At 40.3% G+C, this 27,736-nt stretch overlaps 1 protein-coding gene across 9 annotated transcripts in view; it reads left to right on the top strand.

The window, feature by feature from the left end:
• iqsec2b (IQ motif and Sec7 domain ArfGEF 2b) overlaps nucleotides 1-26,301 on the top strand; it is a 42,377-nt gene extending 16,076 nt beyond the window's left edge. Inside the window, exons 3-16 of one of the 9 annotated variants that reach the window (XM_047823177.1) lie at nucleotides 4,759-4,917; nucleotides 16,805-17,087; nucleotides 17,370-17,687; nucleotides 17,868-18,892; nucleotides 19,216-19,377; nucleotides 19,593-19,715; nucleotides 19,836-20,002; nucleotides 20,171-20,310; nucleotides 20,438-20,563; nucleotides 20,654-20,753; nucleotides 22,303-22,464; nucleotides 22,869-23,066; nucleotides 23,275-23,345; nucleotides 24,094-26,301. In XM_047823177.1, the coding sequence (XP_047679133.1) occupies nucleotides 4,759-4,917; nucleotides 16,805-17,087; nucleotides 17,370-17,687; nucleotides 17,868-18,892; nucleotides 19,216-19,377; nucleotides 19,593-19,715; nucleotides 19,836-20,002; nucleotides 20,171-20,310; nucleotides 20,438-20,563; nucleotides 20,654-20,753; nucleotides 22,303-22,464; nucleotides 22,869-23,066; nucleotides 23,275-23,345; nucleotides 24,094-25,428 (4,369 nt within the window). In that variant the 3' untranslated portion in view covers nucleotides 25,429-26,301. Of the gene's footprint in view, nucleotides 1-4,758; nucleotides 4,918-16,804; nucleotides 17,088-17,369; nucleotides 17,688-17,867; nucleotides 18,893-19,215; nucleotides 19,378-19,592; nucleotides 19,716-19,835; nucleotides 20,003-20,170; nucleotides 20,311-20,437; nucleotides 20,564-20,653; nucleotides 20,754-22,302; nucleotides 22,465-22,868; nucleotides 23,067-23,274; nucleotides 23,346-24,079 lie in introns of all 9 variants that reach the window. The other 8 variants (XM_047823179.1, XM_047823178.1, XM_047823182.1 and 5 more) reach the window with 8 other exon arrangements.
• Nucleotides 26,302-27,736: the final 1,435 nt, after the last annotated feature.

The raw sequence follows: 27,736 nt of genomic DNA, 5'->3' as shown, positions 1-27,736 counted from the left end.
GTTCTTTGACACAAACAGTGCGACTGACTCCTATAATAAAAAAGCTGCTTCTTGACATAGCTCCTTTTATTTATTTTTTTTTGAAGCAACCTAACCGAGTTACTGACTATAGACCTCACAGGTTTTTTTTCCAAAAGCCAGTTTTTTCACTTGCTGACCTAATAACCCTAAAGAGCACTCAACTTACATTTTCAAATCTAAAATTGTCTCATACCCCAAAAAGTGAACATTTCATTAAGTAAAATATTAGGATCTGGCCCTTTGAAGACTTTTGGAGAATAGATGAAAGAAAATATGCCTGTTTTTGTCTGTCTGTCTGACTGTCTGTTTGACTTACTCCTGCTTTCAAAACACTATCATTTGCATGCTTTTATCCTTTATTTGCTGTGTTGCTTCACATTTTTTGCCCATCCAGCTATGCATGTGCTTAGTTCCTTTTTTTTTTTTGAACTTGCAGAAGCTTCCACAAACTGGCATAGCTCTCCATACCATCTATCAATCTGCCTTTCTGAATCCTCATTTGAATTTACATCCTCTCTCTCTCTCTCTCTCTCTTTCTCTCTCTCTCCACACACACTCACACCTACAAACACATGCATATACACAGAGAGAGATACAGTAAATGTGTGTGTAAGAGAGAGAAACACCCACACAAAGACATACACATACACCCACACTTTGATATACTCACTCTCTCTCTCTCTCTCTCTCTGTCTCTCTCTCTCTCTCTCTCTCTCTCTCTCTCTCTCTCTCTCTCTCTCTCTCTCTCTCTCTCTCTCTCTCTCTCTCTCTCTCTCTCTCTCTCTCCCCCTCCCTCTCAGACACACACATTCACTTTTTCTTCTTTGTCTACATTGAGGTGTCTACCCCTTCTTTAGTCTTCCTGTACATAATTTTGTCTCTCTCTCTTTCTCTCTCCTTTTCCTTCTCTCTTTCTGTTTCACTCCCACTTACCTCTTCACTTACTCTCTCATGCTCCTCCCTGGTCTTCCTGTGTGACCTCCAAACTTCCATCTGAAGCATAGTATCGACTCTGTGTGTGGGTGTCACCCGTACTTCATGTTGTACTTCTCTCTCTCTCTCTCTCTCTCTCTCTCTCTCTCTCTCTCTCTCTCTCTCTCTCTCTCTCTCTCTCTCTCTGTCTCTTCTGCGCGCTCTCTCTCTCTCTCTTTCTCCCTCTCTCTTTCACACAACACACACACACACACACACACACACACACACACACACACACACACACACACACACACACACACACACACACAACCTGACCCCACAGCCTGCCAGAAACAGTGGGGTAGGCGGAAGACAGGAGTGATAGAGGGGGAGGATGTAGGTGTGGAAAGATTGGGGGTTATAATTAGAGAGCTCTGCTAGAAAGAAAGATAGTATTTAATTACAGACAAGCGAGACTCGAATTCAGAAGAAGAATGGCTAAGTGGTCTCTGAGCAGAGCATGCAGAATGTTCATGCTCATGTTTTTGAATGTGTGGATAAGAGGGAAGTGAGGCTGCATATGGGACTGTTCAGGTGACTCTGTTCTTCATACATTAAAGGAGAAACGCCGCTGGTTGTGTTGTAGTAATAAAATGTGGCTGTTTGGAATCTGAGCCTTTCGCTTTGTTAGTGTTACATAACTATCCGCACTGGGAAGCTCGCCTGGAGACTCACTCTTCCTCCACACACACTGAATTTCTACCTTTGTTGCAAACATATTGGGGTTTGGAGAGAGAGAGAGAGGAAGAGAGAGAGAGAGAATATGACATTTTATTATGTTGTCAATAATAATTTGAGGTCTTGATTCAGCACAGAATTTGGGTGTTATTTAGAATCTCTTTATAATACTGATTATAACTCAGTATTGATTTCTACCCTTAGAATGTGGACATGTAAAGAGGTGTTATGTAACATGCATAAACACTGAAAAATTACAGACGGACCTGGTGGGAAATTTACATGTGTAATAATGCTCTGAAACTGGTTTGAAGAAGACATTATTATTAAATCTTGATTTTTTTAATAGTATATGGTATTATTTTCTTATAATCTTTCACTTTACAGTCAATGGGACAGAAATGGACGGTCATTTGGTAAAAAATAATCTTAGGGTAGAGCAAGGAACTTGTATATTCAGGCATTTAGCTGAAACAACGTAACCCAATCTAAACATGTGCGTCTAATTGGAGTGCTTTATAATCATAGAGCAAAGCCTTAGCACTTTTGCACACTATTTTCCCCCCAGGTTGTAGGTAAAGGTACTGAAATTACTGTAATTTGTCACTACACAAAGGATGTAATGGTCTACACACGGCTGTTAAAATGGCAGGTTTTTATGATATAAAGAATCTAGAATCAACATAAATTAAGGGTTTTTTTTTTAACCTTTCATGCTCTATAGCAACTAACGATATTCAGCTGAAAAACAAATCAAGAGAGTCAAGAGTAAAATTGGCTGTGCTCTCTGGGTGGGAGGGATGACATACTCTCTTTCCTAACAATCACAGCGACAATCGTGGGCGACTTTCAGCTCCTGTATGCCATGGAAGGCAGGACACTTTCCTCTGACTGTGTTACTCTGGCCTGTGACACAGAAAGAGAAAGATTTGGTGGCTGCCTTTACATATCTCAGTGCAGAGTTAGCTAGTGGTTGGGAAATGCAAAAGCAAATTGGGGAGAATAGGGGAAGAAAGTTTGAAAATATCCAATCAAGACACAGAGGAAAGTGATATCTGCTCTCACAAAGAGCCAGTTTTGCTTTCTTGGCTTAGGGTCATGTATGCCATTGTTTAAATAAATTGAATTGTGCAAGGTTTTATTTTTTTCTTTATCAGATTCATTTTTTCCTCACTGGTCAGATGGCAGCATTTATTAGCTCAAAGCAGCTGCTAGTTTCATTTATCAGGTACAGCCGGCACTGCAGATTCGTTTTGCTTCCATTTGAAAACCTCCAGTGAAATTTTCTGCGGCTAACAAAAAGGCAGCCGGTGTTACCCTGCTAAGGGGAAAGTGAAACATTTCAATCAAAGGATGCAGCAAAGCCGGAGGGTTCCTGAACCACTCTAAGATTTTCATCAGGATTTTGATTTATTTTTTTCTCAGAAGGTCTTGACAGGGAAAATCAACTGTCTTGTTCTTGGTTGTTCTCTAGGTGAAGAAAAACAAACCAACTTTGAGTTTTTTTTAGGTGAGAGTAAACTTGCATGATTATATATGAGGTAAAAGACTAAAAATATACGGCAGGGTGATTACTGCAGTATAACTGCTTTTTACTGATTGACAACGTTTGCTCAGTTAGAACAGTAATGTATTCACAAATAGAAGTGTATTTGTGTGATGTCTCAGACCTGACCTGAGTCTTTATTAATCATGTTTGTCATTTGTCTGACATCAGAGAAGCACTATATTTGGGAGCGAACATCAAAACCTAGTTGTTACTGGCTTGACTTTCTGCATAACGGTTGAGCTAGATCAACTTGTGAAAAATCGGTTTATTTTTTCTGTTTCTTTTGTGTGATTGCTTTTATGTCACTTTTATAATGGTATACTGGTGCACACATTTCAAATAATAAAGTGTAATCACCTACAATCCTATGGAAAAAAAAATCCTGTGTGCTTCTTGACCCTTGATCTTGTCTCATTCTTTTTTATTTGGAATAAGTGAGTTTGCAGGCATGCAGTTGTACCTATCAACATTGAACAGCCCTGTGTGATGATAATACAGTAGGAAAGTGCTTTCTGACAGTTTGGACAGAACCATGTACCTTCCCACAAAAGTGCTGTGTCTTAATAAAAAAAAAGATTTCTTAATTAATTTTTCTCAAGAAACCTTTGAGACTCTAAGAACAATGTATTTTCCTTGGGAAAACAAGGGGATTTGGATGAGTGTTTTTGACAGCAGCTGGCTGTGCTTTGCAGCCCAGAGCATTTACATGCTTATGTGAATTAAAGCTCATTCATGGTGCTAAAATGCTACCACTTTTACAGATAGAATGAGTCACATACTCTCCATTTGTTTCAGAGTGGAAGATGAGGTTGCCTTAGAAAAAAAACCTTCCTGGGAGATCTGTAATATTGTGGAGCCTACAGGTATCAGGGTTTTGTTCTTTTAACATGTACTTACTAGCTTGTAGTGTTTCAGTGCAGTGATGAGTGATATATTATAGCAGGATGTATTACATATGGAGTATACCTAGAAAGAATGGTACATTCTGAGACATCATACATGCAGGACTCTGATAACTCCAGGGTTAGACTCAAACTGCCATTCTAAATGAATCTGTGGACTCTGAAGTATCATTTCGATGGCCTGACTATACAGATCTGTTGCTTTCACTGTTTGAGGTAATCCTTGTGACATCATTTCTACACAACCGACACACGTCTTCTCATGTCCCATGTTTCTCGATTTATGTCTCTCACTTACTGCAGGTTATTGAATTTAATCAATTAATCATGACAACCACACATGATTACACAAGAAAACCACCAGCACCACAGCTTTTCACTGCAGCATTGTACATCATATTGGAATGGTGCAGTATTTCTGTATCATGTTTTTTCATATCCACTGCCAAGATAAAATATCCTTCTTTTCAGTTAGTAGCTTACTCTGAGTCACGGTCTATCGCCTCTGTGACAAATGTTTTTGTGTTGCTTTGTCATCTGCTTGTTATTGCTGTCTCTGCATTAACTTGATCTCTTTGTCCATTTCTGTCCCTCACTCCACCTGTGTAACATCACTCTCCCCGTCTCTGTAAGACTGCACTCATTTCCTAGTCTCTCCATCCTTACCCATCGCTGTAACGCCTCTTTCATCAGCAATCACCTGAGCGCTCATAGCTACGATCATCAGTTCTGCTGCCCCTCCAGGCCAAGTAGGCCCAAGCCTCCTGCCTCTCTGACCACTGTCAAACCAAGGTAAGGGCTACCAGCTTTACCCTGCATCACTCACAATCTATTCTCTTGTGTCCATATACCACTTTAAATGTCACATATCACAAAATGTTTCACTGTATTTTTGTAACCACAAATGTTGGTTTTTAAACAAAACCCAGCTATGCGTTCTGAGGTTATGTTGCTGCTTTCATTTCTACTTGTAGCTTATGAGGAATGTAATAAATGCAGTGACTCATAATTATCTAAAAGCAACAGAAACCCCAAGCTTTAATTCCAGGTAAGCATGAGGGTTAGTCATTCTGTGAATTACTGTATGCAGTGTTCACACGCAACCCTAATCATCCCTGTTTTGCAAAAAACTAGATATGTAATTCCAGAAAATATATTGAAGGAACTCTTTCTGTAGAAACACATCTGAAGTTCCAGATGAATCAATGTTCTTAGGTTTCTGTAACTAAGGAAATACGTCTTTAGTCAAATATTGTTTCTTGTTCCCTTTCTGCTTCCCAGTTAGACCCACTGTATTTCCCTGTTACACCACTCCCCTGCACAAGGTGTGGTATAGTCTACTATTTTATGGAATATTCCTTGCTTTATTATACACCATTACATTCAACCATGATTCCACACCTCATTGTATTATCTCATCATTCCCAGCATACAACCCTTTGTCTGAACGTCTCTTTAATTCTACTCTCCTTATGTCTTTGTTCTATTTCTCACCATGCCTTCATTTTGCTTTCTATCGCTCTTCGGGTGACACTTTGGAAGATGCAGGAACCCAGCATCCCTGTGTGAAAAAAGAGGACTGTTCTGTCACTGGGAAATAAAGCCAAGTGAGATATGTATAGTATATTTTAGACATCACTATATTAAATATGTAAGAGGAAGGAGAATACAGTCCCGCAGAAAAAAATGGGTGAATTGTTCACCCGCTGAAAATGTGTGTGAGGGAGAGAGAGTGAGTTCTGATTAATTACTGCTAATCATTTCTGATTTCTACTCCTTTAACTTTTTGTTCCTTCATTTCCTACACTTCTTTCTCCACCCATCCTTAAGCTGCCATCTCCAAACACACCAAACAATATTTGTGGGAGAGTCAAAAAAAAAAATCACATGTCTGGCCTGAAAAATATACACCAGAATAGAACTCACATTAGTACAACCCAAGGAAAGGAAGAGACTGTGGGGGAAAAAATACTTTCTCATTAACTGTGTCATTTACCATCCAGTGTGGAAAGCTCTGTGAACAAGGAGAAAGCACAATAAAATTGGAATAGAATAGAATAGAATCTCTCAAGGTGATTTATTCCTTTTGTACCACAGCATTTTGCCCACACTGACATAGTTTTTAAATATTTATAGTTACTTTTATTATTGTGGAACAATGGCTAAACCAGTTATAGCAGCTACAGTCAAGCTAAATGAAATGCTTGTCATGTTACGTGTGAAATGCCTTCAAAATTAAAGTTTACTTTGAATTTCTCACAAAAAAACAAACAGCTGTTTATTATTAGCCTTAGATTGTGTGGCATAAATATGTCATAAATGCCCCTGTGAAACAGTCATTACTATAGAATGCTAATATATTATAATGATTGCATTAATGTAAACCTGTGGTTTTTAATGAAGCCTGGAACTGTGACAGAGAGCTGCAGCCAGAGAAATTTATTTAACACCTTCTGACCAATCAGAATTGAGAATTAAACAGCACTCTAATATAATATCCAATCTTCTACACAATTATGCATGTGTATGTTTTTGTTTATACCCGCATAAATATATTTGGGTATTTCTCCAGAGGTGTTTTGCATACGAATCATCAGATTTGAATTTACATTCCAGCTTACAAGCTGACTTGAAGAACAGTTCTGCAGGTAAGCTGATCAAATCTGCCCTGGCCTCAGAGGAACTGAAATGTCTGATGTCTGACATCTAGTGGCCATTTGCAAGCCAAGTGGGGTTTTCATTGATTTGTGACCAAATATCTTTAATGTCATGTAGAAATGTGTGGTTATGTTCATTGTCACTTTTTTCTGTGCTGTATTGTTCTTTTTTGTTCTTTGACCCATGGTAATAACATTTTCCATTTTTTCACGTGCGTGATATGAATGTTCTCTTTCTCTCTCTGTCTCTCTGTGTCTCTCACTCATCTTTTCACCTTGGTGAGTAGAGAGGAGGATAAGGAGGTGGACAGTGACTCTGTGCATCAGTTCTGTTGCACTGGCTCTGCGTGCAGTAGTTCCACCTGTCTGTAACTTTCACAATGGACGCAACACAACAGGACTTTTTGTTACTGTTTCAACACTTTTTTTTTACATTGAGACAACGAAAGCTTTCTGGCTGTAATGATTTCCATTAAATGACACTATTATCTCTCTGTGAAGAGAAAATGTGCATCTGTAAATCCATTTCAGCCTCGAGAGTCTGATCTATTCATAGCATTTCTGTCATGATCATTAAGGGTGAGCACTGCTGTAACATGGTCTTGCAACAACAGCGAGGGACTTCTGGAAAGATTCAGACTGCAGGTTGACTGGGTTTTATATTCTATATGAAGGATTAAACACAAAGATATGACAACATGTGTATAATTTATATATAATACATCAATGTATAATTGTAGTAAATTAAATGTAGAGCTACTTTACTTTGCCTGTAGGTGTGTAGGATCTGAAGGTGTAAGGAATTACCATATCAGTTTTGCCAAAGATTGCATACAAATTCCCTATAAAGTGATCATGATCCTTTTAATGTTACATGTTTCATGGATGAAATATTGTTATTTTGCAGAAAAAACATATTCACTCAATCGGTTTACAAGCAAGTATATCCCCTTGCCTTTCCTGATTAGATCTATGGGTATAACTAATAACTCACAATGTTTTAGACTGTGTGCTGTTTGGCAAACCATATATTACTGTGTGAGACAATAAAGTGTTACAGACGGCTCCAGAAAATGTCTCGTGTGTGTATTTATGCACTGACTATAAAAGGATTTATCGGTACCACCTTAATAGTATGGAAGGATTATTTACCTGAGTCAACTTTTATTTATTGAGGTGACAAATTTTAAACGTACTGAATTGAAAGCTGTTGTCCAGTTGTGAACATGCTTAGTAATAGTGCTTTAAAGTACTGATTATCCAACTAAGAAAATACTGAACCTGAATTTCAGCCTGTGCTAAAAGTGTTACTGTTATACTGTATTGTAGGGTGTACAAAAATATATAGTAGGGTGTAGAACAATACCACCACCAAGAACTGATTTTATTGTATTATTTTAGTATAGTTTTGCCCAAATATATCAGATTATTTATTTACAACTGGGTGTAATATATATATAAATAATATATATGAACTGAATAAGAGTTGAATTGATAAGTTTGATAACTGAAAAATTGGCTAATTTGGACTTTTACAACAGATTTTTCTAAATTTGTTTGGTTTGGTTGCAGGTGTGTTTCGTGCTATTACAGAGCAAGCGATCTGAGACCACTTCTTAGTAGAGAATTGCTGCAGACCAACCAGGGTTCTCTTGTGGACTCTTGCAGCATTTCATTAGAGTTTAGTTTAGCAGACATGTGTGAGGTTTGATTCTGTAGGTAAGAAGGCTTTTATTGTGTGGATTTGGAGATGCTTTCTTCAGGTACACTTTCAAAATAGCTCATTAGCATGGATTTGGATTTTAATTACAGATGTGGAAACCTATTGACCCCAAAATGCAGATCTCTATCAATAATCCTGGCAGAAATTTTAATTGCCCTGAAAGTGCATGATTCTATGCACTGTATTGCTGCCAAAAGTTTGGACCAACATTTGAGGCACATGCTGTTTTTTGTTGTTGTTGTTGTTGTTGTTGTTTAGTGGTTAAAGCAAATGACATTCAGTTTACCATAAGATCCATAACCTATGTAACAGATGTAATAGATATACTGTACTTTAGTAAAGACAAAAATCCAACATGTGCAATCTACAGTGTTGAAATTAAGCCGCTGGACTGAATGGAAACTGCATGAAATACCTAAGAAAAACACACCTTTGATTATACGTCACACACACGCACTCACACACGCACACACATAATGACAAAGAGCTGTAATTAATACCTGTCTCTGTAATGCAAGTGTCTGAATTTCATGAGTTTGGCTCCACCTCTTGACTGACACACGCCCACCATTCCCGTATGAACTCTGGAAAAGAAAAGCCATTTTTTAGTCATTCTCTCTCTCTCTCTCTCTCTCTCTCTCTCTCTCTCTCTCTCTCTCCCTCACACACACACACTCTCTCTCACTGTCGCTATATAGCTCAATGGGGTGTGTGTATAAGGTGTGTGTGTGTATGTGTGCAGTGTCAGCAGACTGATTTGAATGGAGTCTCTTGGTAACTCAACATGACGGTAAGTTTTACTTTCAGTAGTACTTCTACTTTTGTGTTCATGTAAATTTCAGCACCGTTCTCAATGAAAACACACTGATGCTTGTTTACATATTTCATATTTAAAGCAGACCACATTATGCTTTAGAAAATGCTTTACCAAAGGGCAACTAGTATATTAGTGGAACTGAGCTGAGGTTTAATGTTTAAATGACACAATGTTTTAGCTCATAAAAAGAACTTTTATACTATCATGTGAGAATTTTCTTATTTATTTATTTATTGCAGAAAGATGTAAAAGATACATGGATTTATTTAAATATTACTTCCTGAAGTGTGTGTGTGTGTGTGTGTGTGTGTGTGTGTGTGTGTGTGTGTGTGTGTGTGTGTGTGTGTGTGTGTGTGAGAGAGAGAGAGTGTGTGCGCTGCATTATGTGAATGCAGAGACCAAGCCCTTGACTGATGTCAGTGATTTCAGTGCAGTCAAGTGTAGAATGTGATAATGGGAGCTTTTTTGTTGTTGTTTTTGATTCTTTCTCGTGCTCACATGTGTATTCACCGTTCTGTTAAAAAGCAGATCATATATAACATACACAATAATCTGCCTCTCCTTAAGGTACTAATGAATTTTGTACCAACTTGGTTCAAAAAGGCAGAATGGAAAGACTCTTCTGCACAATATACTTTATAAACAGATAGTTAAGCAGCATAATCCTTTAGTGACCAGTGACACTGACAGGAGTGCGATATGAATGGACAGATTGGAGCAATATTGAAAGGACAATGAAATAGTATAATTTGTATTGGGTGACAAAAATGTATCTTAATCAGTCCAGAATAATTGGTACCCTTTAAGGTAACACATTATTAGTAAAAAAAAAAAAGAAAAAGAAAAAGAAAAGAAAATGATGTGGAAAGTCCATGGGTACGAGCGGTTACTATAGCAACAATTACTTATTAAAACAGAGCATTGTCAATCAGATCTGAGTATTTAGCCAAGCTGTGCCATAAATATATTTTCTGTAGTGGCGCATTGAATTTTTACTATACACATTATAGCATATGAGCACAAACAACTTCTTTCCTTTGGTTAAGTGGATTTATTGACTCTGTCAGAAAAAATATTTTGCACGCTCAATCTTTATGACTGAGGGTAATTCTGTTTGTTCTAAATCTTTATACATCTGTTTTTTAACATGAGTTATGTCTCTGTCAAATTGTATTCATATAGAAAATGTGTGTCAGTGTCCCTGAAGGACTAGTGGTTAGGCTACGGTGCTTTCACTACTACAACCCGGGGAACAATTGGGGAGGGTTGTGTCTGAGAGGACATCTGCTCTAAATCCTGTGCCAAACCAATCTATGAGTGAAGTGGTAGTGCAGTGGTTAATATACTCACCTACTAATCAGGTTGTGTGTTCTGCTCTGCTCTTGAGCAAGGCTCTTAACCCTCAGTGTCTTCCTTGTATAAATATAAGTTGCTTTGGGAAAGGAGGTCTGCCAAATGCTTGTAATTGAAACGTTGATCAATGCTCTAGATCGGAGACCCCTAGCAGAGGCAGCTGAAAGAGAAACCAAGCTTGTATATAGCATGTGAGTCTGCACATTTCCTTCTATATGAGCTTTCAAGAATTTGCTTTGCTTTTGTTTCTCTTTAATCCCCATATTCCCACTTCTACTCTCACTTCTTACTGAACTCGCATCCTTCAGTAGAGGGCCCGGTGTTTGGACATACACACCCTGTTTCCATTCCCAATCCTCATCTCCGTGTGAAGCATTTGTTAAAAAACGACCTAATTTTAGATGTCCTGCTTGCTCTTGCATAACTTGGCAGAAAAAGCAAAGAAAAGCTGTGATGACACGTCATCCGAATGCTCCGCATGTCTGTCTGTGAACTTGCGCTGTTGCTCACACACTGCATTTTTGTGATATTTGCCTTGCAGTTCGTCCACACAGTCATAGCGCTGAACTGTAGGCTACATATAAATAACCTATCATTTGATACTCAATTTTATGGTTATTTTATTCATTCTATTCAAATAATATTATTATAGACATTATTTAGGGCAGAATCATGATTACTGTACAAGACATCTAGAGCTCCTTTTTCAAAAAACTTGTTGAGCAGGTCATAACAAGATTCCTGAAAAACATTCTTTATAGCACATCTTCAGTAAAAGTAAGTGAAAGTAACAGTAGGAGAGGTGTGCACACTTAAAGGGGTATTAATATTACAAAGCCACTTGATGGCTACTGTATCTGCCATAGATTTTTCTGAACGTCCAAGTTTGCCTGTGAGACTGTCTGTCTTCAGCAATTTTAGAATGATCTGTTATAAAGCATGTATAAGGTTTAACACACTCCAAAGGACATCTTTATGGCTGTTTCAGATGGATACCAGAAAAACCTTTGGTACCTTACAAGTGTATGTCTCTAGAAGAGCATCAAAAGAAACACTTTAAGCTTAAACTGAAAGCAAGAAGAGCTTATATTATGTTCTTAACCACAGGTTACAGGAATTTTATGGTTCTTGTGATTTTAGGGTTCTACTTGATAGGGATCCACTCTAATGTGTCCTCCATAGAATATTTTAAGAATTCCTCAAAACCAGAAAAGTTCATAATTAAAGAAAATTTAAAACCAAAAACACCCTGAGAGCTGAAAGGAGAATAGCCATACTGATTTGGGCTGATAGGAAGGCTACGATAAAGCAACCACTCTTTACCAGTGTGGTGAGCAGAAAATCATCTCAGAATGCACAACATTTTGGACTTTCAACAGAAGCTGAAGAAAGTAGTAGAGTTTCAGTTTTTTATTTTAGTTTTGACTCCAGGGGGCATCCACGAGGAACACTCTAAGCAGCAGAAGATCACATCAGGCTCCACTCCAATCAGTTAAGAACAGAATCTAAGGCTACCCTGGGCACAGATTCACTCAAACTAGACTGCTGAAGATTAGAAAAAAAGACCAGACATTCTCTGGCACCAACAAACATACCACAGTCAATGTCACCAAGATAACATTTTCTCCGTTATACTGTAGATGTTTGAAGTAAACTTTAAGCTCTTGAGCTTTACCCTTATGATTTTATGCATTGTGCTGCTGAAACTTTATTGGCTGATTGGATAATAGCACACATAAGCAGAGCTACAAGTATTCCTGTGGATAGTGATTATACACAGAAATGGCTAAAGTAAGTGTATTGCAGTGACCTCTGAGCCACTGTATTTAGTCCATTATAAACAACGATGGTGTGAAGTGAGGAGGCCAGTCCAAAGGCCAATGATATAAAAGAGTTTTGCATGGATGAATGGTCCAAGGTCCCTCTACAGCTGTTTTTTAACCATTTATAGTTTTTTTAAGAGTGCAGTCTGGCTAAATCATTTAGCTCTTAACTACTGTAAACACCTTTGGAAATGCAAATCAATCAAACCAGTTTCATTACATTTGGCTTATTTGTATTGTGACCAGTGCATTTGAAACATTTTATACCTTTTAACAAGTATCTAAAAAAAACCCCAAAAAAACAACAGTTTGGATTTCTAACCCTCTAAATTGCTGACTTTTGAAGGCAGCATGCATGAACATGTTTACAAACAGGAAACGGATCAAATGAACAATCTAAAAATAAACTCGTGACGTTCTTTACTTCATGCCAGTGCTTTTTAGCTGCTCATTTTGCTTATCTATCATCACTTTGCAAATGATAACTCAAGGTCGCACAGCACATGGAAGTCTGCATGCGATCCTGGAGAAACAGCAATGTTGTGATGAACATACTTTTTACCAATATTAATATATTTATATTTATTTATTGATATATATGATATATGTATTTGAGGATAAGGTGGTAGCTATAAGCCAACAAATTAAATACAATCATGTATTTAAAATGTCTTTTAAGCACATTTTATTGCATTTACTGCATTTGGCAGGCACCCTTACCCAGAAAGACTTATTTCTACAGCTGTGCATTTGAGGGTTAAGGGCCTTGCTTAAAGGGACAAGCAGTGGCAGCTTGGTCTATGGGATTTGAACTCACAACCGTCTAATCAGAATACTAGTGTCTTAATCACTGAGCAACCACTCCCTTGTAAAATGAGGGATGTGGTAGCCTAGTAGTTAAGGTATTGAACTATTGATCAGAGGGTCATGAGTTCAAATCTCAGGTCCACCAAGCTGCCACTGCTAAGACCCTGAACAAGGTTCTTAAGCCTCAATTGCTCAGTCGTATAAATTGCAATAAAAACATGTAAGTCCCTTTGGATAATGCCAGAAATGTAAATAGTACTGTAATCCGTCATGCATTGTGACCTGAGGCTGAAGTCATTCTTGGAGTCCAGCCTGAAGAATGTGGCTTTCTCAAGCAAGATGTACAGGTGAATGGTTAATCAGTTCTGAGGATTGTTTTGGTCTTATTTGCTTCATCCTGAAAGCAATATTTCTCCTACAGTACACCTTATACAGCTGCTTTGACTCCAAGTCCCCTTAGCACTCTTGTGTAGGAGAGGACGGAGTTTCATTTTTGGCTTTTTTTAAATCCAGAAATATTTCATTTTCTATGAGAATTTAATGGGATTTAAATTTCCAGCTGCAGAACTACAGTGTAAGCAGTTAAACATAAAAAGCTATTACACGATACAGCGTCCTGCTATTTGGAATTCTGTTTTAACTGCAGGGTTTTGTTTACACTTTGTTTATTGCGCTTTAACTGTTACACCGATACTGAAAACCTGCACTACCAAAAAAACATAGCAGTGCATGCTACTCACTGGGATTTGAGTGGAATTATCAAGTAATTTAATGTTTGTTTGTTTGTTACATTAATAATCTGCTGCCAAATGTAACACTGTAAATCATTTTCACAATATTCGCAACTTGTGTAGAAAAACACTCGCTGTACAAAACCTTAGTAACCATAGCAACTCCATCTTTTTTTTTCTTTCTCGAAGGACTGTCTCTCCTCCCACACTGGTTTCACAGCAACTGTCTCTAAGCAACTCAGATTCCTTTTTCCCTGTGTGTGTGTGTGTGTGTGTGTGTGTGTGTGTGTGTGTGTGTGTGTGTGTGTGTGTGTGTGTGTGTGTGTGTGTGTGTGTGCGTGTGTGTGTGTGTGTGTGTGTGTGTGTGTGTGCGTGTGTGTGTGTGCGTGTGTGTGTGTGTGTGTGTGTGTGTGTGTGTGTGGGTGGTCAGGGAGTGTGGCAGGAGCTGAGGATTAAAACAGGTAATGTGAAGGGAAAGTCTGACTTGAACACACACACACACACACACACACACACACACACACACACACACACACACACACACACACACACACACACACACAGGCATCATATTTTTGTAAATGATTTCAACTGATTTGTGTATTAATGTAGCTGCATAACACTATGCCTACGCTTACATCTATCCTTGACCCTGCAGTAATCAGAATAATCAAAAGAAATTCTTTTTTTGCTTTTGAGTTTTTTGTATTTTTTCACCCCCACAAGGTCAAAATTTTCACATATTTCTCGCATTACAGTTACATTTGGTGCCCATAAAGAGACAAACCTTCAGAAAAGATTGAACTTTGGATGAAGAATTTAAGATTTGGATAAAGGATTTTCTGTTCGTAGCAAATGATACATCATACAGATCAATACTATACATCATCTGTATAGCAAATTAAACCAAAGTTAATATAAATCAAATATTGATGAAAGAATTGTAGATTATTTGTAAATATTATTTATTTCCTTAATGGAGACAGATTGTATAACAACAATACATTTATCAGGTTCAGCTTGTTAAATATATTCTTAAGGATTTGTAATATGCCACCCTGTGTGTCCTGTCACACCCAAGAAGAATAACGTCAAACATTTACCACTAAGGGACATTTATACACTACAGTATGTGTCAAAGCTGAGCAAAGCAGCCAAGGCTGGAACAGCCAGTCACTCTTCCTGCCAGATGCTCTCTTGTCCATTAACACCTCACAAACACAGGAAACCACATGAACTCTGGACATGTAAACACAGAAACGGCAAAGCAGACATAACAGCAAATGGGCAAAAAACTCCGTAGAACGACACTAAGACAGTCTATCACACTATACTCCAAATCCTCTATCTACTTCCTTTTATTACTATTTGCTCTATTTTCAAACTTTTTCCACACCCATTTCTTAATTTAAGCTATTAAAAGATTTTTCCCTTTATAATAAGACCAAATACAGTATATAACTTCTAAAAGTTTACAGTGGCACACTTCTTAGTCACTGCAAAACATTTATGTATGCACATTGCTCTAGGACACTTTGTGTAATTGGAAAAGCAAGAAGGAGGGAGGCAGGAAGGGAGGTACGTAGACATGTGACCATGTGGTGATGACCTTCTGACTTTTTCTTCATAGCGGCTGAGTCTGTTTGAAGCAACAAACTCGTAGAACTAGTGGATTATTGAACTTGGGTTTTCACCGTGGGAAATCTTTTGCTTGTTCACTACTTGAACATGTGTCTGTATGGGCATGTGTCTGCTTGTGTGTGTTGATCTATGGCTGTACAGTAAGTTAAAATATCTGGTTATAAGGAATTCTTTTTTTTTTATAGTCGTTTATAGTAGAGACATTGTTATTGCCTTTCTGTTCTGGTGTTATATACAGTACTTGTGGTTATGAGGTGAAAAGTGCAGCATTGTGCCTTAGGATATAGTGTGTATCGGTATATTAGAATGAGAAGATATACTGTACATAATAGCATAATGAAGCACTGGATATGCACATAAAGTGCTGTTTAATGCGTAAAGGCTCATTAGAGGTAATGACACTTGCTCCATCAGGCTTTTGGATCCACACTGCTGGAAATATGTGTCACTCCCTGCAGTCACATGCTGCAATGTTTCCTGTCGCAAACCTGACATGGGCATTGGCCCTGGGGAAACAGTGACTGCCTACGCACTCCTATTATTTCCAGATAAGAGGACTTTGTGAGTTGTAATTTTGTCATAAGCAGTATGGTTGGCTATACTTTTGCACTGGGGAGTTGTTGAACTGACCAAATGGCAAGCACAGTGCTGTGGTAATTTTGCTTTGTATATTTGTGACTGTATTTATATATTTGAAACCATAAATGTTACCAAGCAGGAAAGGAGATACGCTTCAGGAGGCTGAAGCCTACAAGTAAGTCTGGTTAAAACTGTATACAAAAAAGCTTATATTATTACAGCTTCCTATTTAATGTCCGGTTCTTACAGGCAACATGACATTAGTAGACCAAACATTATAAAAGCTATCTAGTATAGATAAGGTGTGTAACCTAAGAAAAATTAGGTAAGGCGTTAGTATTTGTAGAACTTAACTTTTATTGGTGTTGTTCATCTGTTCTGACAGCTTTTGCGAGTCTCTGACTCTTATCTACTGTAAATGCAAAGTCGTGGGAAAATCATACTTGTACTTCTGAATTGCTTGAGTTGGTGATTTTTATCTCATGTCTTTATACAGTGTTTCACATTTAAAACTTCCTTTTTTATTCTGTGTCTTTCTCCAAATGCAGTGTTGATGACGAGCCTCGTGTCTCAGAGTCAAATCCCTTTTCAGACAGCAGCAAAGCTCCTTATCAGCATCGCTCTGACTGCTACCGGGAAGGAAGTTGTGGCCCCCCAGGCCCTCGAGGGCCGATTGTGGGCCCCCCAAGCCCAGTTTGCCTCACCTGGGCTCAGCACACCCGTAACCAGCCAGCTAGTTTGGCCTTACGCAAACAGGAGGAGGAGGAGAACAAGAAGTGCAAGGCTCTGTCTGACAGCTATGAGCTCTCAACTGACCTCCAGGACAAGAAGGTACAGCGGTTATGATATCATGCTAAGCCTCAGTAGATAAAAACAATGATGGTGACTAGAGTAGTTAGTGGCATACTTTAACCATCTTCAGTAAGGTTTTGATATAATGTGGTGAGAACCAATGCCAAAATAGAATGACATCCCTTTTTAAGTCTTCCCCAGTTCTTCCATCTTCTACTTTGATAGTCAAATTGCTCCAGAACCAGCTCTCCATAAGATTTGTGTCATCTTGTGCAGCACATTGGGTTTTTATAGACAAGTTAATCCTATGGTATTTTCCAGGTGGAAATGCTGGAGAGGAAATACGGTGGCTACTTTCTGAGCAGACGAGCAGCACGCACCATCCAGACTGCCTTCCGTCAGTATCGCATGAACAAGAATTTCGAGCGCCTGCGCAGCTCAGCTTCCGAGAGCCGCATGACAAGACGCATCATCCTGTCCAACATGCGTATGCAGTACTCCTTTGAGGACCGCCAGCCTCAAGCACAGCCTCAGACCTGCCACAGTCCTGGAATGGGCCCTCCACATTCACCTGACCTGGAGCCTGATTCACCTGCACAACCAGAATATACCCATTTAGAGGACTCCTTCTCCAAACAGGTGGGGGCAGTATGTAGCAGTAGTAAACATAAACAACTTGAATTGTTATAGTCTCTAACTGCTCTGACTGAAGGTTTCTCAACACAGGCTTTTGGACTCAATATTCATGCATTACATACGCAAGATAAATATTCAAGGTTTATAATTGATACAATTGATGCATCATTGTTTCAATTTAAGGTGAAGTCCCTGGCTGATTCCATTGACGATGCGCTAGCATGCCGTCCAGGTAGAGACGACTCACAGGACGGCCTCGGGGACAGTGGGGCTGTAGACGACTTTGGTGAGTGCATCTGGAGCAGCAACAGCCACCCGTCTCTCCGTCGGGGACTGGGTGAGCGGGAGCGAGGCAGCACAGGAGGTGGCCTGAGCATGCACGAGGATAGCACGGCCACGTCATACAGCGATGTCACACTCTACATGGATGATGGTTTGCCCTCATCACCACTCTCTCTGGACCGGGCACCAAGCAGTACAGACACTGAATTCTGGGGGGGTATGACCGGAGGTGTTGGAGGGCGAGAAGACAGCCGAGACACTGAGGGAGGTGGCAGCAGCAACAGTCGGCGCAGCACGCCATGTACAGAGTGCAGAGATTATCGCCTCCGAGGGGCACATTTGCCTCTACTCACAATCGAGCCACCCAGCGACAGCTCAGTGGACATGAGTGACCGTTCAGACCGTGGTTCCCTAGGCCGGCAGCTGGTGTATGAGCAGGACTCAAGTGGGGGTTCCCCTCAAGGCACGCTAAAGCACAATCCCAACGCCAAAGCGCAAGGCCAAACACGTCCGGCTAGCCACCCAATAGCAACACACATCCCGCACCATGTGACTCATCACCACCACCACCATCACCACCACCATCATCACCAGTATCCTGACACTCCATCATCTTCTTCATCCCCCCAGCAACCCCCCACTACGCCACTCTCATCCTCCTCTTCTGCACAGCTACCTTCTGGTGGCTTGGATCAGCAGTGTTGCTCAGATGGTGACAATGACTCACTAAACTCCACCACAAACTCCAACGAAACCATTAACTGCAGCTCTGGCTCATCATCCAGGGACAGCCTGCGTGAACCACTGCCACCTCTGGGCAAGCAGACATACCAGAGAGAGAGTCGCCACAGCTGGGACTCTCCTGCTTTCAACAATGACGTGGCACAGAGAAGACAGTATCGCATTGGACTCAACCTCTTCAACAAGTGAGCAAAATGGACAAAAGTATGGGGATCTGTTCTTTAAAGGCAAAATCATAAATAAGCATAAAAATGCGAGATCCTCAATGATATTATTATTTCTGGGAAATAAAGAATTCATTATTTATCACTTAATTAATTATTTAAACTTCTTGTTCAATGGCTTTAAGAAAATTGGTTAAATGTGTACAATATATAGCTGGACTCACTTTATGGTGGACTTTTATTATATACATTATATACTAAAACTTACTACCTACTACTATTTGTAATTTAGGCAATAATCATTTTTGGTACATTAAACTCAACTGTATCTCTCTTTACTACAGGAAACCAGAGAAGGGCATTCAGTACCTGATAGAGCGTGGCTTTGTGTCAGACACACCCATTGGCATCGCCCGCTTTATTCTAGAGAGGAAAGGCCTTAGCCGACAGATGATTGGGGAGTTTCTGGGCAACCGACAGAAGCAGTTCAACAAGGATGTCCTCGAGTCAGTAAATACAGAATGAAACCTATTTAAAGACATAAAAGTATCCTGAGGGTTACAGTACCTTTTGTAGTGTGATGCATGAGCTGAGAAATTGTGTACAAAAACATTCAGTAAATAATTTACATAAATACGTCTGTATGAAAAGGCTCTACAGCAAATGCAAAAAAAAAGTGTTTTTATAAAGATTTCATCTATGTTTTCTATCCATATTACAGTTGTGTGGTGGACGAGATGGATTTCTCAGGAATGGATCTAGATGATGCTCTAAGGAAGTTTCAAGCCCAGATCAAGGTGCAAGGAGAGGCCCAAAAAGTGGAACGACTTATTGAGGCTTTCAGGTGTTTTTTTTTTTTATCTGTTTCTGCATTAATGTACATGAACCTCAGTATTAGTACGTGATAGTTAGTAGAGTATTTAGAAATTTTTGTTTATTTCAATCTTCCTCTTTTCCCTTTCAGTCAGAGGTACTGTGTGTGTAACCCTGCACTGGTGAGGCAGTTCCAGAATCCTGACACTATCTTCATCTTGGCTTTTGCCATCATCCTCCTCAACACAGACATGTACAGCCCAAGCGTCAAACCAGACAGGAAGATGAAGTTGGATGACTTTATTAAGAACCTGCGAGGTGACATTTCAGGCATATTTGCACATGTACCTACTACATACACATATAGCCACATACAGAGTCATATTTAGGCCTGTTTACAATACTTTTCTTGTGTATATTATAAGCTTAATTAATGTAACAAATGTTCAGTAAAAGTACTAACAGTAAGCACACTGTGTCCTTCAGGTGTAGATAATGGACAGGATATCCCACGTGACCTGCTGGTGGGGATCTACCAGCGCATTCAGAAGTGGGAACTAAGGACCAATGATGACCATGTCTCCCAGGTCCAGGCTGTAGAGAGAGTCATTGTGGGCAAGAAACCAGTGCGTATATCTTACATTACATTAGTCATGATTTCTTGCAAATGCACTTTAGCTTCCTCTGTCAAAGTTAATGAGTCAATTATGCTACAACTCTTGCTGAACTTGTTACGCAATACTTGTTCTGCAGGTCCTGTCTCTTCCACACCGCAGGCTGGTGTGCTGCTGCCAGCTTTACGAGGTTCCTGACCCTAACAGACCACAGCGCACAGGTGTACATCAGAGAGAGGTGTTCCTCTTCAACGACCTGTTGGTGGTACGCTTGTCAATAACAGCCAACTCATTCATTTTCCTCATGTGAAAGCTGGGTCATATTATGCTCATTGTTATGTTCATCATCTCACAGGTAACAAAGATCTTCCAGAAGAAGAAAACCTCTGTGACATACAGTTTCCGGCAGTCATTTCCTTTGGTGGAGATGCAAGTTCATATGTTCCAAAACTCCTGTAAGATTTGCACGTTTATATATAGTCGTATGCAAAAGTTTAGGAACCCCTGACAATTTCCACGACTTTTATTTATTTGGGTGTTTGGATCAGAAAATTCATTTTGATCTATCATATAACTGAAGGACACAGTAATATTTCAGTAGTGAAATGAGGTTTATTGGATTAACAGAAAATGTGCAATATGCATCAAAACAAAATTAGACAGGTGCATAAATTTGAATTAAATGAAATAAATTTGAATAGTAACTACTTAGCACTGATTAATTGGAACACACAATTGGGTTGGTGAGCTCATTAAGCCTTGAACTTCATAGACAGGTACATCCTGGTATTTAAGGTGGCCAATTGCAAGTTGTTGTTCTCTTTGACTCTCCTCTGAAGAGTGGCAACATGGAGGCCTCAAAACAACTCTCAAATGACCTGAAAACAAATATTGTTCAACATTATGGTTTAGGGGAAAGCTACAAAAAGTTATCGCAGAGATATAAATTGTCAGTGTCCACTGTGGCAAAGGCTAAGGATGGTGAGAACGGTCAAAAACAGCCCACAGACTGTGTATCGTTCAACAATTCCCGCACACTTTGCACAAGGTGAAGCTGTACGGGAGAGTGATGTGAAAGAAGCCTTTTCTGCATACACGCCACAAACGGAGTTGCTTGAGGTATGCAAACGCACATTTGGACAAGCCAGTTTCATTTTGTGATGAAACAAAGATTGAGTTTGAAACAAAGATTGTTATCTGGTCATAACAAGGGGTGTTGTGCATGGCGGCAAAAGAACACAGCATTCCAAGAAAAACACTTGCTACCCACGGTAATATTTGGTGCCGGTTCCATCATGCTGTAGGGCTGTGTGGCAAGTGCCGGTACTGGGAATCGGGTTAAAGCTGAGGGTTGCATGGATTCCACTCAATATCAGCAAATTCTTGAGAATAATGTTTGAGGAATCTGTCACAAAGTTGAAGTTATGCCGGAGCTGGATATTTCAACAAGACAACGACCCAAAACATGACCCAAAATACTGCTCAAAATTTACTCTGGCATTTATGCAGAGGAACAAGTACAATGTTTTGAAATGGCCATCCCAGTCCCCAGACCTGAATATCATTGAACATCTGTGGGGTGATTTGAAGCGGGCTGTCCATGCTCGGCAACCATCAAACCTACTGTAACTAAACTGGAGATCTTTTGTAGCGAGGAATGGTCCAAAATACATTCATCCAGAATCCAGACACTCATTACAGGCTATAGGAAGCATCTAGAGGCTGTTATTTCTGCTAAAGGAGGTTCTACTAAATATTGATGTGATTTTTCTGTTGGGGTGCCCAAATTTATGCACCTGTTTAATTTCGTTTTGATGTGTCCTTCAGTTATTTGATAGATCAAAATGAAACTGCTTATCCAAACACCCAAATATTTATAAATGAAAATCATGGAAATTGTCAGGGGTTCCTAAACTTTTGCGTACGACTATATTTCTGCTTGTTTCCTAAGTTCAAAAGTGAAAGTATAGCTAAAGGCATCTTACTGCTTCATTTCTTACTTAGACTACCCTCATGGCATCAGGCTAACTTCAGCAATCCCAGGTGGTGAACGTAAGGTGCTAATTGTTTTCAATGCACCAAGTCAGCAGGACCGCACACGCTTCGTGAGTGACCTGAGAGAGAGCATTGCAGAGGTGCAGGAGATGGAGAAATACAGGGTTGAATGTGAGTACAGCTCCCTCTGTTGTTAACTTTAGTGAAGTGCATGGTTTTTATTCATTCTGACCACTGCATGGTGGATACGAGTCATACAATAAGACATTAAAACATGGTAAAGTCTTTTTTGAGGAAAGGGGCTATGAATTGCCACAGGATCAGTCACATAAGACATTCATCCTCTGTATCAAATTCGGCAGTCCTATTTTACTTATTTATTTATTATTATGGTTTATGTATTCACATAGACTTACTTAAAGTGGTCAGCCAGTGGACCTTGGATCTGTAAACAAACCCACCAAGGATTATGGCACGTCTTATCAAATTGAAAATCAGTGACAGTGTAGTATTCCACTGCCCCGGTATAACTTCTGTTCGTCTTTCTCTAACACGTTGTTCTTTTTTTCCTGCAGCGGAGCTTGAGAAGCAAAAAGGTGTGATGCGGCCAAGCCTTCTTAGCAGCAGTGTGGTGGGTGGAGGTGTGGGCGGAGTCAAAAACGAAGTTGTGAATGGCAGCATTGGAAGATCTAGTTTGGATGATAATTATTCACCCAGTGAAGGCCTGAAACGCACTGCTCTCAGCTCCTCGCTTAGGGACCTGTCTGATTCAGGTGAGAAACACGCAAAACAAAACATGTCAATAAGTGGAAGCAAACAAAATACTCTAATTGAATCATTCATATGCTATACTGTATGTTTTTACAGTAAGACTGCATAAACAGAAGTAAATGCTAGATCATTCACACTTAGAACTGTACACACACATACAAGGGAACACACAGCTTGTGATGGCCCTTGACATGTCATAATTGGATGCAGGGAAACGAGGTCGCAGAAACAGCGTTGGTTCCCTTGACAGTACAATGGAAGTAAGTCTGAGTGGAGCAGAGGTCTGTATCTTTAGCTTTCGCCCAAACAAATCCATCACAAAAGTGACCACTTCACTCACCTCGCATGTCTGCCCCAAGTATCCCGCCTAGAAAAAAAAAGTGCGGCTCAGACTTGCATGATCTCCATCCCCCAAACATCTCTGTGTTTCATGCCTGTGTGCACGGTGATATGCTCCCAACTAGTGCATCAGAATAACGATTTTCTATAAATTGGTTTGGAAGAAAATGAAAACCTCAGCCACTGAATATCTGACTGAGTGAGCTCCATATTGGATCTTGTTGTTTCTGTGTTATTTGTGGTGGAGTTTGCTTTGTATGTGGTCCCTCTGCATGGATAGGCATGATGGGTATTTGGTACGTTTTTGGTTTGTATTCTGTGTGATCCAGCATCCGCATCTGGTTGTCTTTTTAAAATTTCACTGTATTAAGGTTTGATACAAAAGTGAAGTTGTTCCATGACTCTAATCAACTCACCCATTCCCCCCCACCCCCCGTCTTATGAAACTCTCATACTCTTTCCTTTCGTCATTCTCTCTCTCCCATATTTCTCCTACACTTCCCGATACTACTGCTCACACTCATCCTGCTATTATCCCTTTTTTGTCTGTCTGCACTTGCACTTCTTTCTGTGTTCTCTGTTTCCTCACGCCTCCCTCCTCCCCTCTGTGTCTTCTCCTCTTGCTGTCCTGCCGTCTCCTCCTCCTCCTCCTCTCCCCCCACTCTCTTTGTCTTAGGGTTCCATCATTAGCAGTCCACAGCCTCACCAGCGTTACCCAGTAGCCACTGTGCTGTCGAGTTGCTATGGAACCGAAGACTACCGGCCTCACCGCCCCATCCTGAGCCCCGGAGTGGGGGTGGGGGGTGGGCCGGGGCAGCAACACACACCGGCACCCGCGCCTCCTGGCACTGTGCCTCCAGCCTCCAGCAGCAGCAGCAGCAGCGAGAGAGGTGCCACCAGTGGGACAACAACCAGCGCCACCTCGTTCCTGGGATCACTGTTTGGGACGAAACGGGCCAAAGCACCAGGCCCCATCATCCCGCCGGGGCCACCCTACCCCGCCCCTACGGTGCCAGCACCACCACCGCCTCTTTCCCCTTTGCCCCTGTGCCCTCAAGAGTCTACTGGCACGTCCAAGATCCAGTACTGCCACACTATGGGTGCGGGCATGGCTGGGCACCCTCCACCACCGTACTGCCACCCGCACCAACGCTGCCAACACGGTGGTCCTCAACGGCAACATGCCATGCTACAGCGGGTCACACTACCACGCAGACCAACCCACAATTCCTCCCCCTATCTGCCACCGCTTTCCCAACATGCTCTTCAAGCTCGCTTCGGGAATTCGGGCAATGGGGTCTCAATGTGCGTGCCTCCTCCCCCCCTTTCTCCTCACTCCCCACTATCCCAACACCCGCAGTTTGCCCTCTGCCACGCACAGCTCACACACTCGGCCAGAGGGGGCGCCGTTGTGGGCAAAACCCCACTAGCACTGTCACACTCACAACCACACCCGCACCAGCACGCACTCTCCCACGGGCATACGTCGCACCCTGCTCATCCGCCACACTTCGTGTTCGCCAGCCCGCCGCCGCCCTTCCCAGCACCCACTCCGCCACCCCTGCCAGCCTCCGCTCCACCCGGCGCGGCCCAGCACGCGTCGCCGGCCGTCCCGTATCCGCCCCCGTATCCACCGCTTTCCTCCATCCCACCTCCCCCCCTCCACTCCCCTTTACCCCCCCCTTCCTCCCCCCTTACCCCTCTTACGCCTCTCTCCCCTCTCCCCCCCCCCTCGCACCCCGCCCCGCCACCGCCACAGGTCACGGCACCATCGCCAGGTCAGACTGGCACAGTCGACCGGGTCAAATCCAAGCCAGCCAGTCGGATCAGCACGGTAGTATGAGCAGGGGCAAGGGTAAGGTGCGCTCCTGGGGCTCACTACGAGGTCCCCTGGTGGTGGGAGGAGGAACAGCAGAAAGATTGGAAGACATGGGAGGAGGAAGCCGGACCAGGACGGAGGGCAGCAAGAAGAAACGCAACCTACTGAGACTCTGTTACTTTCATTTGCGCTTCCCACAAGTATAGATGGTGACAGGGGGCAGACAATGTGCGAGCACACGATAAGCACATTTAGAAATACACTTCACATGCAAAACAGGGTCTGTCATCATTCAGTGGATTACAGTACAAGAAAATCAATTCTCTGAAATGATTAAAAGAAGCACAACTGACTTTAACTGAAAATCTAAGTCTAAGTAACACTCTCAGTGACAAGCAATTAATTTCTTTGTTTGATTCTCTTTTTTCAACAACAAAGTTTTAGCCATAGCACATAACCGAAATAAAAATGCAACCAGGCATTAAACATATGGGCATGTATAAACAATTGCACACAAATCCTGACTAACTAAGTATGCACAGGGAGTGAATAATATGCCTATAGCCATAAGAGAATGCATTCTAAGAGTCAGAAACATAAAGAGCTTGTCTCTGTCTGTATATTAATGGAGGAATAAAAGTAGGTCGTGCAGATCAGGGAGACGTACAACAAACAAGTCTTTTTCCTCTACGAAAGAACGTTTTTAGCACTACCTTTGAAAACAGGAAAAAAACGCAATAATCAGTTACAATAAGCATTAATTATTTGATGTTCAGCTTGTAGTGAGTCTTGCTCTTCTGTATAAAGATTGTTTTACAAGAGAGGAACATTTAAAGAGCATACTAATTTGAAATATGAATAATTCTCCATTTTCAATGTTGCCAGTTAGATATAAAGCTTAGCCAATTTATGTAAAGATCAGACATAAACAAATGACCAGTTGTCTGAATTAGAGAAGTGCTTATTTTGGCCATAGTGCTAACCTCTACTCTTTTTTTATTTTATTTTTAAAAATAGCACCTTCATTTCGAAGTATTACCATCTTTGTATGCCTGCTATTAAATTGGTATTTTAAAGGGCTTGATTTTCACTTGATTACCTAAAGGGTTTAATTATACACGCTTGAAGACATACTTTTCATTGCCAAAGGTTGTTCATTGCTCTAAAATCTGAAATCAGGTTTCAATAATAGTGATATTAATTAATTACAATAACAATAATACTAACATTTTGCTGGATAATTCGTTATATCATAGTTGGCTAGAGGTGGAATTACCTTTGTGCTTTAAACAAATACTAAACAGCGAGTCAAGTTTAGCATGCATAAAAACTACATGAAGAGCTGGAACATACATGACATTTGGTGACAATGAATTGTCTGTATGACTTTACTTTGTTATTGTTAATAATGAATAATGAGAAATGGGTATTCCATGGCTAGTAAATCAAGCTAGTCGAAGGTCTGTGAAACAATCTCAGTTTTTTAACAGTGGACATTGGAATTTCAGTGAGCTTCTTGAGTCACTGCTACAATATACCATGTCTGTGGAAATAATGGCTGACTGAATTATCCAGTACAGGAACTTGTGAACTGTCATCTGAAAGAAAAGCTCCAGGAGGCACTGCAGCTGCTCTCACTGTTCCTTTTCCTTTTAGCCTTTGCCTAAATAAAATGCCTGTATGTCGTAGTGCAACTCAGATGCATTCAACAGGGTTGTATTAATGCTTTCATCATACTGTAGGTTATTTTCTTTGGTTTACTATGGTTCTTATTTGTTTTGTTAATTATTTATATTACGATTATTATTAGTAGTATTTACATTATGAAATTATACATATACTATAAATAGAGCAAAGTAAATCCAATCATAGTAAGTCTGAGAGGGTTCTGGAAGATATAATAAAAATAAATTGATAGATTTTATGGACAATAACACTTTACAAGTGTTTATTGAATACTGAAGACTTTGGTATTAGATCTTCTGGTATTTATTCATCCTTTTTCCCCAGATATCTTGTTACGAGCTTTTGGTTCATTTTAAGTGTGTGCAATACAGAATTTACATCAAAGAAAGCCTTTTTTTTGTTTCTTTGAAGGCTTTAGTTCAATATAAATATGTTAATTTTTATTATCAAATGTATTTAAGTTATCGATCATCAGTTTAGTGTGTAAGTGCACAGTGTATATGAGGTGCTACATTGCAGCAGGTCAGTAATTAACCAGAAACATACATTCACAAAAAGGTATAAACAGATGAATCCAGTGAAAGTATTTACCTATTTTCTCCCACTGCATTTTCCATACCCTTGCATGACTGCAGTACTTACTGAATGAAGAGTGTTCAATAAACAGATTTGTACATAATATAGCCTATTATAATATGATATAATGTTGTTTATGGAAGAGGAAAAACTATTATTCAGGTGTGATTGTGTATGTGTGAATGTGACGCCTGTGTGAGAGTATATCATTCAGTGTAGGTGAATATTGCATATTTATTTTGTAAGCCTATC

The sequence above is a fragment of the Tachysurus fulvidraco genome, chromosome 14 (assembly GCF_022655615.1).
Source record: "Tachysurus fulvidraco isolate hzauxx_2018 chromosome 14, HZAU_PFXX_2.0, whole genome shotgun sequence".
In the NCBI taxonomy this organism is placed as follows: domain Eukaryota; kingdom Metazoa; phylum Chordata; class Actinopteri; order Siluriformes; family Bagridae; genus Tachysurus; species Tachysurus fulvidraco.
The sequence above is the reverse complement of the archived record's forward strand: the minus strand, read 5'-3'. Positions and strand labels throughout refer to the sequence as shown.